Source organism: Botryllus schlosseri, chromosome 2 (genome assembly GCF_051294905.1).
Source record: "Botryllus schlosseri isolate E-star chromosome 2, Bs_hap1, whole genome shotgun sequence".
Lineage (NCBI taxonomy): Eukaryota > Metazoa > Chordata > Ascidiacea > Stolidobranchia > Styelidae > Botryllus > Botryllus schlosseri.
Genome location: NC_137237.1, coordinates 2,006,560 through 2,025,405, shown reverse-complemented (window position 1 = coordinate 2,025,405; position 18,846 = coordinate 2,006,560). Strand labels below are relative to the sequence as shown.

General features: G+C 40.8%; 1 protein-coding gene and 1 long non-coding RNA gene across 2 annotated transcripts; one reads left to right on the top strand and one right to left on the bottom strand.

Annotated features, from left to right (window-relative positions):
- The first annotated feature begins 4,938 nt into the window (after positions 1-4,938).
- Positions 4,939-7,778, top strand: LOC145459314 (uncharacterized). The gene is made up of 2 exons (XM_080337965.1): positions 4,939-5,169; positions 6,708-7,778. Exons 1-2 carry the CDS (start codon positions 5,022-5,024, stop codon positions 7,229-7,231), a joined length of 672 nt encoding a protein of 223 aa, XP_080194091.1. The 5' UTR covers positions 4,939-5,021; the 3' UTR covers positions 7,232-7,778.
- A 4,577-nt stretch (positions 7,779-12,355) lies between these two features.
- On the bottom strand, positions 12,356-15,596 carry LOC145432952 (uncharacterized). Its single transcript, XR_013913016.1, has 3 exons — positions 15,568-15,596; positions 15,222-15,498; positions 12,356-12,421 (listed from the first exon to the last, which is right to left on the bottom strand). It is a non-coding gene; the product is annotated as an uncharacterized LOC145432952 (long non-coding RNA).
- Between the last annotated feature and the right edge of the window lie 3,250 nt (positions 15,597-18,846).

The following is an 18,846-nucleotide window of genomic DNA, read 5'->3' as shown; positions in this document are numbered from 1 at the left end:
ATTGCTAGGGAAATTTCTCCCGATATCATCCTTTGTTCGATCCCTAATCATTACTAATTATTCGTTGGTCGAAGGCATCAAATAATTGGTCGTCGCGTTCCCTATTACACAATTATAACAGCCCAATCACACGAAATCGTGGGCATTACGTCACGACGCCATCGACATGCTTCCGCACATTTAAACAATAATTATAATTATTCTCATTATCAGAAATGGTAAGAAGCAGTAGCTGCGAATCATACCGTGTTCTACGGTGTCACTCTATTTGACTCTCCGGAACGTAAAGTTTCTGAAAATGCACGTCTCATAGTAAGGCATATAAGCAGGTTAACATCACAAAACATTAGAAATCATAGTCAATCGCATTTCCACCGAGCAGATAGTGATGGGGACAGACCAGATTACTAAAATCTAGTCACATTACGGAGAACGCACTTGTGCTCGGCACATCATTCGAGTATAGGATATTCGAATATGAATTGAGTATTATTTATAACAATTCGAGTCGAGTTGTGACACATGACGTTTTCCGGAACTGAATTCATCCTCTCCCTGCCACTAACAGATAATTTATCAGCTAAATTTATAATATTATAATTATGGTTTCACTACTGTTTTCCACTGTGGAAGCCTTGAAACCTCGATTGGTCGTATCGCAGCATACCGAATAAGACTAGATTTTCTTTACTGTGTAATAGAACTGGCATTATATTCGATGTCGTACCATAAAAGGACAATATTTCAACTGTCAACATCTTTCATACTGTTATGTCGGGCGCTCAGTTAATTGGTTTTGCTCAGCCCTAACTGCAGGTCCATATTATGCCTGCTTTGGCGTTGACGATAATATAATTTCATTTACGATTGTAGCGCATTAAACACTGGTATCGCGTGAAATGAATCGAATTCTGACATCGTGGTTGACGCGTTGAAGGGCGATGACGATGGATGATGGCGATCGGATTTGTGAGTGTCAATCAAAATATATCTTGAACGTGGATACGGCAGTGATCTTTTGTCATTGAATTTCAAACTCATGTGTCTCTAGTCACAGGTGCTTCTCAGCACAATAAAAGTCAAGTCATCGGTTTCCACGATTCTGTAACATAAATCTAATAGTAATCTTTGGCAATTTTGGTCTTCCCATTTGGTGTCAGCTGACGAACAACGCTGCAGTCGTATGTAAGACAAAGCATTGGCACAGTTTCTACAGGAAACGGTTGCGTTTCTGAGAAACTAACGTACATATTTGCCCCCGCATGGTGGTGCTTCGAACAGAAACATACACAGAATAGCCTAACAATGGCCACATCACAATGAATTGTTGAACAATATGCCAACGGTGGAGAACAATCGTAAAATCGAAACATCAGATTTCAGCTATGGATTATAGTACATGCCGCCGTAGTAAAGATATGTTGAACATGAAAATAAGATGAAAAAATGCACTTTGCAGTTATATCGACCTAGTGCCAGTCAGTTGTGGTATTAATTTGAGAATTTAGTAGAATAATGAACACTAATTTCTATGAGAGATACCCTGAACTGTCCTCTCATGTCAGTAGAATATATATAGGCTACACATAACGCTCATATCACCGTGGGATGGAGACCCCGTACTGGAAACAACGACTTCAACAGAGGAACGTAACTTGGCGGCAAGAATGTCGGATCACAAATTTATCATTAGAGGAAGAAGTCAAACCTATTCACTTTTATGTTTCACAGGTACGTTCCTTTTTCTGTGATTTCCTATATAATTGTGGTCATATAGACTTATCTATTAGACTTATCAAATAGACCAGTGGTCGGGAACCAATGGCTCGCGAGCCATATATGGCTCTTTTGGGCAGAACATATGGCTCTTTGCGATTTTTTTTTTATTTTGGTGCCTAATTTATCAATATTGCAGCAGCTTGTTCTTAAATCTTCATCACGACCTGCATAATTATTCTTGTGGCAATATAAACATGTCTTTGAGAGTTTAATACAGTGGCGTATTCAGGGTTAGGGGTTCAAACCCCCTTTTCAAAATTCTCAAATTCAAGTTGCTGTCGCGCCGGCGACCACTATCACTCCTGAATTCGATGTACCCGCCACGAAATCTTGGATTGCACGATACGTTGATTGATTAAAGAGTTTCGTTAGGAGATACGGCGGCTCCTGTATCACAATGCAATTTTCAAATACACATTGTCTTCCTGGTCCACGGCGAGAAATGAACTGCCGTGGAAGTGACATTCACAATTACAAATTCAAATTACAAACAACGCCATAGCTATCCACGTTCTTGATTGATAACGTAGCTTTGTATAGTCGCTTTAAAAATGTAGGCGTGTGGCTCAACGTTATGTTACCGCCGAATATTTTGAGAATGGAAAAGTCGAATTGGAATCAGTGCCGCAATTACATTCGATTAATATCAGTTATTATAAATTCTATGGTATTTACGATTAATTGCGCTATCAAAGGTAAGGTAAGGCCCGGCCGTTCCTCACCTATGCCTCACCTCTCCTTTCACGCTTTATTTTCGAACAATAATTTGGTAAGTTGCATCATTTTGGTAGTAAAAATGTTCAAAATCTGGTAGACAGGTGATGCACTGCCCTACGTGCCTCCCCTGACCCCACCTCACTGACGCACCACACATTACAATGGGTATGTATAATGATGTATAGTGACCATGTTTGGATCCACCTACATATGCCATCATGGGTAGGCTTACCATTTTTTGGAAATCTAAAAGGGGGACACTTTATCAGAAATCCGAGGCTTGCAAAACCGGAGAAGAATTCTCAAAAACCGGTGAATTTATCCCACTTTGTGATCGGTTGACTAAAAAAAAAAAAGGTCATCTTTCCGCTCAGACCTAAAAATAGCCGTCGGCCTTAAAAAGCGGGACGTTTGGCTGACTGGTCGGGACGCCGGGACAAGACGTTAAAAAGCGGGACTGTCCCGCCTAAAACGGGACGTATGGTAAGCCTAATCATGGGGCCTCGAATTTTGGAATAGCATCAAGACGAACCTACGATCTCGTATCACTGACGGAAGACGGAATTTTGTATGAAGCTTAACCTCAACAATTATCAACAATCAGACTACAAAGCCAGCAGGAATACCATGCAACACCACCAAAAGACGCACTAACTGCAAAAAGCGTGTAAAAGTAGATTAATACTTTTACTGCTGTCTACGTCTGTTAATTGTCTTAAGCTTCGAAAAATATCATATCCCTCTCAGTGCAATACAATTTAAAATATATAACTTGCAAAATATCTACGCAACTCTAGTTTCGCTTACTCATTACTCAAACAAGGCAACCAGCATGATTAGTACGAGTTTTTACAGAGACAATAAGGTGCAAATGACGAATCCCATGTAGTAATTTCGAATTTGTGCTACCATGACGTCACGATTTTTCAATTGTGACGCAAGAGTTGATTGACATGTATGGCTCTTTTGGGAGTTGAAATGGAAAATATAGGGTCAATATGGCTCTTAGGACGAAAAAGGTTCCCGACCACTGATATAGACAATTAGGTTATATGGTCACCCCATATCTAAAGCAGTCCGACATCATTCGATTGATGCCATTTCTTAATGTGTGAAGTCGGGTCGCTGTCACAGGTGAGACTTGGCGTGTCTCTGCGTCATATTTCATTTTGCACTCTTCGTGAACAATAAGTATGCAAATCTCGTGATCTGAGATGTAAAAATGCTAGAAATTAGTCAAATTAGTCATTCAGTAGTGTACCAATATTATAATCATTGAAGGGGTTCACTATTCACTTCTACCTATGGTGACGACAGGTGAGGCCTAGTTAGCGAGCTCCTGGCATTGTGCATATAGCTAAATGTTTCTTAAACTGTTGTTTAAAGTTGTTTAAACTGTTGTTTAAACCCGCAAGTTCGAGCTCAGGAGAGATTTGCGTGTATGCTGCTGTAGGGGAGATGTGGTACCGATGGATCACTGGGACCGAAAATACTTTGAAAATTCTCTATGATAATTCCATGATTACACTTCGTGAACTTGTCTACAATTGCATGCTGGCAAAATCTTTCCTCACATACAAAACAATTCGACGTGGGCGAGCTATGGGGTCTCTCACAGATGATTTTTGTTTTGGGGGGTCTACACTAAATTTAGATCGACATATACATTTTTCTTTGTAACCTTCAACACGAACAAACCAGCAATAATTTTTAGTGTGAAGTGTAGGGCTTGTATCAGGCTATATAATGGCACCTATTATTTTTTTCAGTACTTTCCTTGAGTGGACTTTTTTCGATTCATGTATAAAATTCGTAGGGTGGGGACCTATGATACAATAGCCAAATCAAGCAAAATAATCAAGCATACTAATCATGAAACAAATGAAACATGCCTACGTACAGAAAATCTTTATCTAATAATTGGATATGATGTTTTATCGCTATAACGAGGTATTTGGAAGTCACACTGTCGATTTTCGGGCAATATGTATGTACCCAGAAATTTATAAGTTCGAGCCTAAATCGAAACGTGATTTTATGACAACATTTGAGTTATAATTTTTTCTATTTTTTAACAGTTGCGACCAAACATTCTTCTTTGGCTTGCAGCAGCTTAGATTATGATACTGAGCAAGAAAAGTAGTCACATTTGAGTTTTTTAGGGTATATGTGTCATAGGTCGCCGGGTCGTGTGTCATTGGACCCACCGGGTGGGGACCGATGACACGTTCGAGCAACAACTTTTGAACGTCCATAAATATTTTTTGAAAAGACGGGTATTCATGTATATGTGCGCGATAGGTAGAGCTTGTATCAAAGTGCTGAGCCAGCAAAAGATCTGCTGTTTTCGGCTGAACATTTCGGGGCCAGCGACCATTTTCCAATTTTTGATCCATCGGTACCACATCTCCCCTACATCTGATTCAAATCTACTTTCTTTTTGACAGTGGTCAGATAGAAGAATTACATATGTGGTATATCGTGGTTTCCTGTTGTTGTACTGGATCATATGGACAATCTCTGGGATGGTAGCAAGTTCTAAAACGCCGCATTGGAAGTTTTACTACGCCTACTTCAATCACTGGAGTGAATGGATTTTGATATTGAGTCTTATGGCGAGCTTTGCCGTGGCGGTCGAAGGGCTCGTGGTTAAAAATCATCCTACCCACGCAGGTGAAGATTGTAGAAGTGAAGAGGGTCTATTCACATCGTGAAAGCACCGCTCAATAAACACCGATTCGTAATGTGTAAATTAGTCCTAATGACTATCCAGACTCTCTTTTCATGTGTCAGTTTCAAGTCACTCGTTCTCAGTGGTTCATAACCCTTTTCGACTAATCGCTCCCTTACAAAGCTCGACACAAATTTCCGTCCCTACATATTTACGGACTCGAAAAAGAGGATATATATATAAATGGGGAATTTATTCACCTAACTCTGATCGCTGGTGAATTGACTATTAAAAGGTCATTTTCCGAGACGGTGCTAGAAAAACCGGTTTCCTCGACCACTTTCCGTTGTGTTGACCTTTTTGTAGTCAACTTTCGCGTCATGTGCAGAATAAGCTGTCTTCACGTGCATTTTTGGCCGTGATAATTAAATACGCCATGTTTCACTGGACGTTCTAACATTTTCGCCCCCTGCCGCCCTCAATCGCCCCCTTTGGTGTTTTCGCCCCTTGTTTCTCAAAATCTCCCACTGAGGGGCGATATCGCCCACGTTGGGAACCACTGATTTAAACCAGAGTGCCTAGAAATGGTCTCGATTCGCCCCCATAACAACCAGCTATCGCATGAATGCGTCTAAGGCCCCGTATTTACCAAAGGTACTGTCAGACTATTATCTCCCACAGGACGATAATTGTGGAAAACGTTTATTTGTGCAGGGTTGTAATGACTCGAGTCGGACATTGCGTATGACTCCATCAAGTCATATTACTGGAGACATTCTAGATGACATGATACAAGTCTTGTGTATCAGGACTGTTACCTGAAAAATTGGTCAATAAAATGCATTTTTTCATAGAAGTCAGTTGAACCTGACTTGATCTCGATAATAAACAGTGAACACCATGACTTGCACTCGGACTCGAGTCTCAACACGATGATTCCGACTCGACCCGTTGCCCCCTGACTTAGACTCAGACTAGACCCGGTGGTGAATTGAAAATGACTCGACTTGAGTGTAGTAAAAACTATAAAAGTAAAATTTACTTGTGACCCTGAACATTGTGACTTGGTTACAACCCTGCAACAGAATTAATCGTCTAGTGGAATAAAGGACCACTAACGTCAGAGTCCCTATACTCACAGATGGTCATACTATATGACCAGTCATCGAATTCACGATTTCAAGTGGGAAGGATATATAAGAATTGTAAACTATTGAAATAGTACAGGAGTCATTGTCGCCAGATATCGTCTTGGGGCAAAAAGCCGAGTAGCTAAGCCCCATTACCCCCTAATACCTACCTACCCAGTGGCGTAGCAACCACTTGGCGTTTATGGCTCTGCGCCATGGGTGGCGGTGATGACCTTGTTTTAGTCAACAAGACCAGGTTTCCAGTGAATATAATTAAGAAGATTGAAACTATTTCTTGGGCGGCATCTTCAACGAAAGCCATGAGCGCCAGCATATGCTCCTACGACACTGTACCTACCTGATATTTTATAACCGAGAACAGGAGTAATAACAGTTTGTATTGATTTCAGATCATTTATTTTGGTACCAAAGAGCCACATTGATCCTCAAGACTGTCTCGACATCTTTATCGTTCGCAGTAACGTTCCTCCTCGTTCCTTTGCGGGAGGGCACGTTGAGAGATAGCTTACATCGTCAAGCCGTACTCGGAGCGATCGTGACCGTCGATTTGTGCGTCAGCGCCCTACCTGTTCGACTTCTCCGATTCTTATACGCAGAAATCGTACTAGTCGCGTATATATTCTTTACTTTAATCTTGCATTGGACGGGCGTGATTCACGCTATTTATCCGGATCTATTCGATTGGTCAAAGGAACCGGCAAGGGGGGCTATCTTGTGTTCGATTCTGGTTTTTATCGTTATACCGATGACTCAAATATTTGCGTATCTTATTCATCATTTGGTGACGCATCATATCCTGAAGTGTAGGATTCGGGATGAGGAAGACAGCGATTCGGAGACATCTGAAACTGTCGATGAGGGTTCGTCACTTATGAGCTCAGTGATGGAGAATACAGTCGCGGCGATTCCTTAATGTTATCTTGCGTTACTCATTATCAGATTAAATTACATTACGCGGGAAGCGGCGGCTCCATTGCGTCCTGCTCATTACATCAAGCCCAATCTTAAACATACATATTTCGAGTTCTAAGCACTATGGATACGTGCGGGGTCGAGGTCATGGTTTTCAATAAGTGCTGTGTAATGTGCATTGGCAATCAAACGGTGGTATACACCAAAACATAACCTTCCTCAGAATTGAGAATTTCCATTTTCTGTGTGTCGGTCGATTATTTCATCCCACCCGTCAGCGATTGAACAGCATTTACTTATTTGTGTGTCCCAATTTAGTTATTGCACAGTTTGAGACAATCATCCATATCGGTCGGCGCTTTACTTTCTCCGTGTCTTTTGGTTACTTCGCGGAAGATACGGTTCTGATTGATAGATTCATGGTGTAAACAAAGGGATTCTTAAAGTATTGGCCGCAACGGCACCAGAGTGATCTTTTGATATGTATGTCATATTTGTTGAATTTCTTGCAACGAAAAGAATTCTTCGCGCTTGCCGCGATTATTTGTGGATAGTTTGTGCGTGTTCGAGGTCAGTGTATTTTGTACTAGGCCTATAGCCAATAAGCGAGACACGCAGAAAAGCCGTTGCTACAAAATGGCTTGATCATGAAAATCTGTCGACCTTCGTATTAAACAAATTGGTTTAAATTCATGACAAGATTTGTCCGACATTGGTTTGTCTGGAAAAGACCGTCGGATACCGTTGGTATGCTTCACTGTGGGGGTGTGAAACTAACGGGTCCGGGACCATGTGATACAGGTATTTCGAAGCCAATCCCTTCAGTGTCGGAACACATGGAGACAAGAAGTTTTGGCCATCACACAGCTGGGCAAGGATAGGTGCCAACAAGATCTGCAGTTATAAAACCTTGCCCAAGATCGTCGTTGGTTGGCCAAAACCATGGATATTGATATCTCCGGTCGTCGAAATAGCACAGTTCCGTCCCAGCAATCTGAGAAGAAAGCAGTACAAATGCGGCCAGCATGTTTTAAGGACGGTTATAAAAACAATGGGTGAGAGGCAGGGCCTTAACAGCACTTCGCCAGCCTCCCCCAAAAGCGTTGGTATTTGCCTCCCCCCATAGGGTGATAAACCTAACTTTTATTGGTGGCTCCGCCCCCCCCTCCCCCATCGTTACATGTTAATATAGTATATAGGCAAAAGATTTTGAAATAGCATAAACATACTTAACTAAAAGAAGAACACGATTCAAAATTGGTATTTCTTCAGTGGCAATTGATTTTTCGCTGAGGGATGTTATTTGTTCGGATTGCCACGACAGGATATTTCGCCACGAGTTATTTAAGCACCTATAGCCAATTAGACATTAGGGTTGTAAATAATTGACCGACTTTGAAAAAGCCGTGGTTTTCAGTCCGTTTCCCATGCCTTATGCCTCAAAAACATATTCTAGACACTGCTTGGGTGTGTATATTTGAGCGTGAGATATAACGCGTTCGTTGTTTAGTGGCGGTCAGCAGGGCTGGGCAAAATTGAGTGTCCATGTAATTCAATTTTGAATTGAGTATTATGCTTCAAGTGGAAGATGTGGAAAGTTGAAATGTGAACCTTTTGCGTGCCCACAAAAATATAGCGCCATTTCTACTCCACGTGTCTGTAATTTGGCATTTGTTCGGACAAGCCCACTTCATTGCATACTGCGACAATGCTGTAGGTTCACAGATACTTGATTTTTACTAACGAACGTTGCTTTGTGCTACGTGTTTCGTATGCTGCGATATGCCCAATTGAGGCTCACAGCCATCCACAGTGGAAAAGACAATCGAGATTTTCATTCTCGAGTATCGAATGTCGGCAGAAAGAGTTTCTATATATTCTCAAAATATCCCATTGATATATACCGCTATTTGTCTGTGTGTTGTCTTCCGTGCATTATTGTATAATCTGATTTTCTCTCGTCTCTTGTTATAACTATCGGTACAGCTGACTTTGCCTAGCGTTAATTTTTTATTATTGTATTATTACGTCATACTTTTGCCAATTTGGTTTTAGTTTGAATCTCCTTCTGTATGCTTGTTATTATGCCGTTAACTCTCGATAAGGGGCACACGAAAAGTCTTCGAGTTGATAAATTCTTTACTGCAATGAATGCAGTTGTGAAATTATACTCGAATGAGGACTGTTTCCGGAGTGTCATGTCCCAAGATTTCTCCTAAATTTCATGTATAATGCGACAATGATTGTAGCTTTGCAGTTCATGCGATGCCGTAACCTTGAATGGTTTCCAATGTTCTTCATATTTTCATTTATTTTCTCATTTAATGCACGTCGAGGGTGGTCTAGTTGGCAAGATGTTGCATTTTGGCTAAGGTGTTTGTTCTTCTTAGTATGTTATTTGTGTGTCGGGATCGGATACGTTCGGTGATTCTGGTGATCAAATCACTTTGATAATCGTGTCAATTATGGTTACTGATAAAGACCCGTTTCAGTCAGGTTTGCAATCGAGTATGTAATGAATGCAACTTGCAACACCATTTGTTTTGTAAATCCAACTTGTAACAGCATCTGATGTGGTTTTATTACGTCTAACAATGTCATTCTCAACGACTCTCATTCTTACACCAGTACCTTGCATTCGACTGATGTTACAACCGGTCTGGTACATTCACAAGACAACTATCTTGATTCAAAAAGCCTTCATACCTAAGATCAATGGACTATGTTGATCCAGTTGCAATAAATGTTGTAATGTGTATTCATTTTTACGTTTGAATGGCATGAAATCTCCTTCGTAACACTGCATATTTGAGTATCTCAATGCTGTAACAACCGCTTTGTATGACTCTTATGAAACTTGTCAGTTCAACAGAATCACAATCAGTACAAAATACTTTGATTGTTACATTTTACCGGATTACAGTTTTCGATATTGGAATTATGGATCGCGACTCAGAAAGCTAGTAACCTGTCGTATGTCAAATGTATTTTTAAATTTATTGTCATTTTTGTGGCTTCTCTTTGTTTTTGCCTATTTTCGTATTCTATGTCCACCTTTCTTGTCGATTTTTTGTGCTATATATCGTTATCTTTTGAAGTATTTAACCACATGACGACTAAATTGTGCAAGCCGAAATCTACTGCTTTAATACTGCATGCGGTTACATGCTACGCCGTATCATAGCTAGGGCCTGGTTGTCCGTCCAACCAACAAGTCGCAGCTAAAAAGATTCGGAAACGGGAAATTGCCAAGTTTATGCGTCAGTTCCACTGCGGTTTTTGCCCCGAATATTTCAAATGACTTCTTTACCTCGGAATCAAAAGGGCATAAAACGACACACGCGCGGCCACGTCGTACAATTGCCATACGGTAGACCTAAAAGATCTTCGCTCTATCAAATATGCCGGACCTGGACTGTGGAACAGTATATCGCTTGCTATCCGCCAGTCGACGAGCATGTCAACATTCAAATCGAAATACAAGCAGGCTCTATTGAATAAATATAAGTCAGAGAGCCCGAGATTGCTGGACCACGATCCGATATATCGACCTGGCCTACCATCATATGACACCTCATTTGTTGTTTGTCTTTATTATCTTCTATTGCTACTTTCCATACAGTGTGCATGACTCTTCTTTACTCCGCCGAGGCCAAGGTGGGTGTCTGATTTCAAAGACTACTCCAAGTCATTTCGACACCTTCCTATCTTTTCATTGGATCGGAATCTTGTGGTGGATTGATTAGATAGCGATTTAATAATAAACTGAGGTGAACTGCTAGGGCAGGGACGGGCAAGATACCGAATTGATATATGCAAGTTCCAGACAAAAATTAGCTACATTCCTCAGCTATTTGCGTGGTTATCGGTCAAGAGAATGGAATAGCGCTTGGCATTACAGCAGTGGTTCGTACTTAACCTTGTCTCCAGCGCCCCCAGCGGACGATTTAGATTTTGAAGGGGCGGAAAAGCTCGGGGGGAAGGGGACGGTACGGGGGGCGATGAAGAAAAATGGCCTCGCCGTAGATGGTGTAGTAAGGACGTATGAATGTATAGTACAGTGGTCGGAACCTATGGCTCGCGAGCCATTTCTGGTTCTTTTGGGTATAAGATATGGCTCTTTGACAAATTTTAATTTTGCACTTAATTCACTATTGCTGCAACTTGTTGGTAAATTTTCATGACGGCCCGAATAAATATTCTCGTGACAGCATAAACATGTCTTTTAGAGGTTAAGACAGTGGGGTAACCAGGGTTGAGGGTTCGTACCCCCCCCCCCCATTTGAAAATCCTCATGTATGGTTCCACTTATGCATGTGGGCACGGCACATAATTATGGCGCATATACTACGAATCCCATATATTAGTGCTACCAATACGTCACGAATTTTCAATTGTGACGTAACAGTTGATTGACATGTATGGCTCTTTGGGAGTTACAATTGGAAATATTGGGCTAGTATGGCTCTTCAGTCGAAAAAGGTTCCCGACCACTGGATAGTAGAACAATAGTTCTATATATCCCTGAGTTCTCATTGCAAACTAACATTCGACAAAATCTGTCAAATCAAAACGTTTTTCATTGTATCGGTCATCGCGAAATATCCACCGACGATACTTTATTTTAATTCATGTCAAATGAATTTGGCGTTATTTCGGATTGCCAATTCTCCGTTATAACACTCCCGTCACGCTTGCTACTCCAACTCGTCTCGACACCTTCCTATCTTCACATTGTATCGCAGTTTTGTGGTGTTTTGAAATGATGAAAATATTAATAAACTGTTACTTATACTGATAGCTCGGGTTATTCTCCACAACATATTTTGAACTAGATGTTGTATCCTGCAGCGCATTGCTTGTCAATTTCGAAACGGCACTGTACTGTACAACTTTTGAGAATGATGCCCTTTGTATAACGCACCGAGCCTTAATAAATCCGACCGGGTACGATCAAGACTTCGGATCTTAAAATATGGTATCCCTGTCGGGAGGCAAGAGCGAGCACTACTGTCTACAAAGTAGCGTAGCTGACTAGCAATACCAATTAATTTATTTATCCTCTGATTACTATACTGACGAGTAATGGGCACAATGACTCGGATATGCAATACTGCTCGAGATATCTGGTTTTGGGCACTTTTATTTTATACGTGCTTTTCACTTTGCCGTTGACTCTGGTCTTAAGACTCTGAAAATGAGAAAATATGAGTGGTCAGTAAATCCAGTATATTTATGCTACTGAATGTAGGCCTATACCATTTACCCGAACCAATAAAAGATTTACATCGTGCGATCCATAAGAGGTGGATATATTAATTAGATCTTTGTTTGATTGAAATTTAAACTGTTAGAAGTCATGGATTTTCGAAACGAAATGGATAGCAGCTCAGCTGAACCCAAACTTTTAGCGAAATAAGTGCCCACTCACACCCTAAGAGTGTACACGAAAACATAACCTAATCAGAATTATATCACGGTTCCAAGTCCTACGTAATGATGGGCAAACATAATTTGGATTACAATGTTGTGTTCGATTTATACCGCGGTGTAAGTTAAAGGTGGGTTCTGGTTTCGGTGTACTAAAGGATGTATATTCATACCCATTTACACATATATCCGGGGTGGTACACGGGTGTGAATGTACTTGTGCAATGTACAGTGCAAGAAAAACTCAACTCCATACTGGGGCGGGGGGAAGGGTAGATTTCAAGCTTTAGTTATGTTAGATTACGCAAATCCATGAATGATCTGACGTCAATGGCTACGATTATGCTGATTTTTTTTAACAAATATGAAATCATGAAATTTAGGCCTGTATAGCGGATGGATGATCAAAAAATCCGATGCTTGCATATGCTGACTCCCAGGAACTTATGTTTCACGTGCCGGTAGTTTAAGTAGTGTTACCATGCGTCCTCTTTTAGGAGGATTTGTCCTCTTTTTTGACTTTGACCTCGGAGGACGCCCAAATGTTCTCTTTTTTGAGAATTTTGGTTAAAGATAGAGTAAAATTCGACTGAGACGACCGGTGGCTATTTCGGGAGCTGAGCCGGAGAGTTACCTTTTTATTATAGCTAACTAACGCAGAATTCAACAAACCAGCTTCTTGGAGGTACAGAACTTCAATATACAATTGAATAGTATATTCATATTGAAATGAACCCGAATATTTTCGGCTGACACTCGTCAGGGGTAATCGTCAGCTACCAGTAGAGAATTGAAAAGAACAGCTTATATCAACAATCGTAGCACAAAATATGACGTCACCACCATGAAATACTGAATACGAGAGCGTTCAATGTACTATTTTTAGATGATGCACTCACTCTTTTTGTTGACACAGCCTTGGCTGGTGTATTTTTATATAAGTCGACTCCAAGCACACAAATGAAAGTGTGAACGACCCTTTCCGACTATGCGAAATCTGTCGTCTCGATAATTTTTCGCACATATGCGGGATTAACCAACAATTGTCTGCCAATTGCAGAATCTATGGCCTTTGATTGTTCCGCATCAATCTTGAGCGGATGAGTTAAGGGTGAGCTTTTCACCGAGCGTGCTCTAATGAATCCAAGGACATGCTGATTTATGCGTTCCTGCAAGCGCTTTGACGTTCTTCCCACGTAGCCACAATCACAGTGACACTTAAATTCGTAAACTATACATTGCTTTGTCGAAGTGCGGGAAGCACGTCTTTACGAGTTGCAGGGAGCAGTTGCGGTATCGTGAAAATAACGTTGGTCTTCACTGTGTCGTAACACTTATTGACCGCTGAAATCAATTGCTTTTCAAAGCGGGTAGAACTAGGGCCTAACCGAGGTAGATGGATGTAAACATCTTTGGTTGTTCGTTCGGTAGGCTCTGTTGACTTTTCTGCGTTGAATAGCGTTACTGTCCTCTCTATGCCGCGGTTGATGACATGTTCAGGGTAACCGTTATCAAGTAAGATTTTGCGGATCTTGTCAAGTTCTAAGGTCAGTTTATTACCCGATCATATCATCAACGCTCTATATGCACGAGGGGGTCTGTGAGCTTGATTTTTCTGCGTCTTGGACTAAATGAATTCCAACGAACGTATTGGCCAGTGAATGTCGGTTTCCTGAAGATGGATGTTTCAAATTTATTGGTATCATGCTTTTCGACTAAAAGGTCTAAAATGACAATGAGTTATTTCGTTCTTTTTCAATTGTGAATCGCAGAGCCGGGTGAAGCGAGTTTAAGTGAATGGGAAATTGATCACAGTCCAACTCATTCCTGAATATGACAAAAGTATCGTCTACATATCGTTGGTACAACAATGGTTTGACGGACACACGATATGAATATACAATTCAACAAAAGTGTGAATTTAAGGAACGAGTCGCGATTTTATGTTGCCAGTTATCTGCCTTATTGGGTACTCACCCCCAAAAAAAATAAAAAATAAAAAATACGCATTAGTTGTACAAATGAGCATTTCGGCTTCGGTTATTACCGCGCCGCGACGCACCAAGACGACATATACAGCTTTAGGCCATGTATACCATGAGACTTTAAATTGCCAGTGAAGAAATACCAATTTGAAATCATGTGCGTCTTTTAGTTTAGTGCGTTTGGGCGATTTCAATATTTTAATATGAATTAATTGCCGTAATGAACTTCAATAGCTGCTGAAGTCAATGAAAGATCTCTGGTCATGATCAATCAAAGTTGTCAACAAATTCTTTAAACTCTGGCCGCATGTCGGACCCTAAGACTGCACGTGAACGTCAGTTATATTGGTACGCAGCTTTGTCTTGGTAATGTTGTTAATAGTAAACAAGCAGTGAGAGATTGCGACAGACTGTGGACGCAGGTCACATTACCATGCAAGACTCTCAAACTATCTGCGGGCCGCTCCAAATCCGGTCGCGGGTCATATGTTGCCAACCCATGATATATCTCAGCTCACTACTGAAATCGGTGGCAGGTGGTTCATTATAACTATTTCATCATAGAAAAAGACTTACTTAGTTCTTATGGTCCTCATCGACATCGTAATAGCCGCGGTCCCCGACACCAGGGTACTGAGGGTACGACCTACGCGAGCGAATCGCGTAGCCGCGGTCCCCGACACCAGGGTACTGAGGGTACGACCTACGCGAGCGGATCGCGTAGCCGCGGTCCCCGACACCAGGGTACTGAGGGTACGACCTACGCGAGCGTGTGCTGTGCCAGGCGTCAGTCTGTAGGACAAGACTGCCGACAACGAGAAGTATCAATGCGGTGTTCAGCTGCATGATGAATCTGCGTAAAACGAGATGAGACTCAACATACCACCTTGAACAAGGTGCGTAATTCGCAATCCATTCTCACAGTGTCGTTCCAGTGCTATAGTAGCTCTCGATCGAATCTGTGCCGATATGACTCGCTCTTTATATAGTCATTGCGCCGGAATTATTATCAGCGGAAATTATACATGGGGCCTACACTTGACGACGGGTCTATCCGGACTTACGGCACCATATTGTCATATTTTGATGCATAATGCAATTATGCCTACAGAAGTATTTTCGACGATTATCATAACATGAGGGTTGCATTTAAAACCAAAATCACTTAAAAACAAACATGTTTAAAACAAGGCCCTTGTATACGACATGTTTTTTTGAAGCCATGGCGTCACCAATAGTCAATTGTGACGTCATAGTGAAGCGGCATTGACAATTGAAAATATATTTGTTTAAATGCAACCCTACATAACATACGTTCATTTTCAAGTTTCAATTAATTCAGTAATTCTGATTCTAATCTACCGGAAATTTGAAGCAAAGAAACTGCGTGTGGCTATAATTCAAATTCTTAGTTGATTTGATGTGAACTGAACATGACTTTAGTTGTGAATCTGTCCCAAAGTTTTTGAGAGCTCAGTACTTGTAATTGTAAGTAATTGTAGTCTGATTTGTAAAAATGTTTAGCTATGTATGTGTATCTGCAGGTGGGCGCTTTTCGATATGTGGCTCCTAAAGTGTTGGAAGGCGCGATCAGCTTTCAAAAAGACGCATTTCTACGCATCGACATGTACGCCTTTGGCCTTGTTACCTTGGAAGTCATGGTAAAATGCACGGCATATGCGGGTACAGTAGCATACTTTTTGTCAGGGTTGTAAAGACTACGGCTGGGCTGAGGGATTTCATCCGGAATCGAGTATAAAGCTTTGAGTATCACTAGTCCGTCATGGCAGTATGAAAGATGTGCGAAGTTGAAATATGTACCTTTTATGCGACCACAAAGAATATCATGTTAGTTCTAGATCGTAATTTGGTGCTTTTTCGACCATACCTATATCATTGCACTTTGTGACAATGCTGTGGGTCGAGAACGATTTCACAGATATGTTATATTCTGTGACATGTCTAGATTTGTACTACGAGTCAATATTATATAAATAAGATTGACTCTAACCTTGTGACTTGGTTACAACCCTGTTTTGTGCCGTCACACCAATGCGTAAAAGTCAAATATTTTCACAGAGTGTGGAGAATTAAAAATGCCTTTCGAAGCAGAATGAGGTCCTAACCCGTCCGCGGACTTCATGCAGGAACACGTGGTGAGAATGAAACTGCGTCCCGCTATTAGAGATGGGTGTAAGGGTAAGTCCAATAGGGTGTGTCGAAATGGTCTTCTTTGCTTGGAGTGCTGCAATTTGTCTTAGCACAGTACATGGAAATGAAAATTCGCTGTAAGTTGAATTTTGCGATGAGCAGTCATCGTAGGTGCCCAAGCAGAAACGACATATTTCTAGTGCAACACAGTGGTTCTCAACCTTTTAGACCTCTCTGACTGGCAAAAGGCGAGAGAGGTAAACAAAATGGAGGAGAAGAGGGATATTTTGAAAACGGACAATATTCTAAATTTTAATACATTGATCGTGTTAAATCTATGTATAAATGGATCTGATAGTCTGGCTCGTATTAAGGTCCCTATGGGGTATATTAAAATATAGATTTAGGTAGATTTTATTCAATTCTGTGCCAATATGTGAATGACTTACTCACAAAGCAGGGGTAGCAAATCACAAACAAATTCTGGTGAACCTTCAAGAATGAAAATTAACCCTAAATATAATTTCGACTCATGTATGCAGCTCGAATGTTGGCTAATATTGGAAACTTCATTTAATGATGATGTTAGATATTTACACGTGGTTCTGTTCAAGTTTCTGCAACGCGAAGATCGTGAAATCCTGTTAATGACCGTTTAGTTGATTGTGCTTGTTTGGTATCAATTGAAGTAAATCAAATTTGCTTTTTGCTGTTGCATTTTGCTATAGCCTCTATTATACTGCCGAGTGTCGCTTAATTCCATTGTTGGAATGTAACGTGGTTTGTTTAAAAGTCTGTGTATGCTTCACACGAACTGTATATTGAGACACCATGCCAAAAATACGTTCCAAACTGCTAATTAATTTAATATTTGATGTTTCATTTCTCTAATTAGTGGGCCAGTGTCCAACTTCTTAAATTACGGAATTGAGAAAAAAAATTGTGATATATTTTTCGGGCCGGCAGTAAACTCGCCACGGCGGTTGGGTGCATGACGCTAGTAGCTTGTCGATTTTTGTATTTGAGGCTGGCAAGTTTGCAATATACGTTGGTGCGCTCGGCGCGCAATTTGATCTCGGATGTTGCTCGTGCCACTGTTCAATAACTTCCTCGACATCCGTTTGTCAAGTCAACTTGAACGAATTCACGGCTCGATAGCTTTGTTCGTGCCTTTTGTCAGGACTTGTTTTGTATGATGGAGCTAAGAACCGTCGAGTGAACGTGTCATGCGTAATCACTTACGAACAAATTACTCGGGGCAAACTCTGCTTTTGTCTCGGGTGGAACGCGTGTTTATAACTTATTTCGACAAAAGAATTAGTAGTAGTAGTAGTAGTAGTAGTAGTAGTACAGAACTTTAGCATACAATTGAATAGTATATTCGTATTGAAATATCACCCAAATATTTTCGGCTGACACCCGTCAGGGGTGATTGCCAGCAACTATAGTAGAGAATTGAAAAAGAAGTTGTACATCTACAATCGTATCATCGAATATGAATTCACTAGCATAGAAAAACAATGTTTACCTCGAATATTTCAATATTTGAACTTTAATATACAATTCAATAGTGCATTCATACTAAAATAACCCTGGATATTTTCAGCGGACCCTCGTCAGTAATTAATAGTGAATTGAAAATAACATTCATGAACATATTCATTATTCTCTCAAAATTCTCTGCAAGTTGCTAACGATTACCCCTGATAAGTGCCAGAATATTCAGGTTTATGTCAATACACATTTTTTATTCAATTGTACCTCCAAGAAACTCTTACGCCATAATTTCTCGAGTATTCCCCCCGTCTTTCACATTCCAAGACTTAAACCAGCGGTTCTCAACCGGGGGCGCGCGAAGCATTTTCAGGGGGTCCGCGAAGCCTCAAAATAATTGATAACCTAATTTTGTTTTAAATTCAGAAAATCACGAGGCAGTTTCACTGCATTACTAGTAAAACTCCAGAGCTCACATTAACAGAATGGCCATCTGAAATGAAATATCCTACAATGTGCAGACGCATTTTAATTGGCAATAGCCTACTGATACAAA

What these genes read in the sequence shown, in the direction of transcription:
- LOC145459314 (XM_080337965.1), top strand. Translation starts at nt 5,022, where the DNA reads ATGGTAGCAAGTTCTAAAACGCCGCATTGGAAGTTTTACTACGCCTAC. An exon ending in AAATCATCCTACCCACGCAG is followed by an intron (nt 5,170 to 6,707) that starts GTGAAGATTGTA and finishes TATTGATTTCAG; the next exon opens with ATCATTTATTTTGGTACCAA.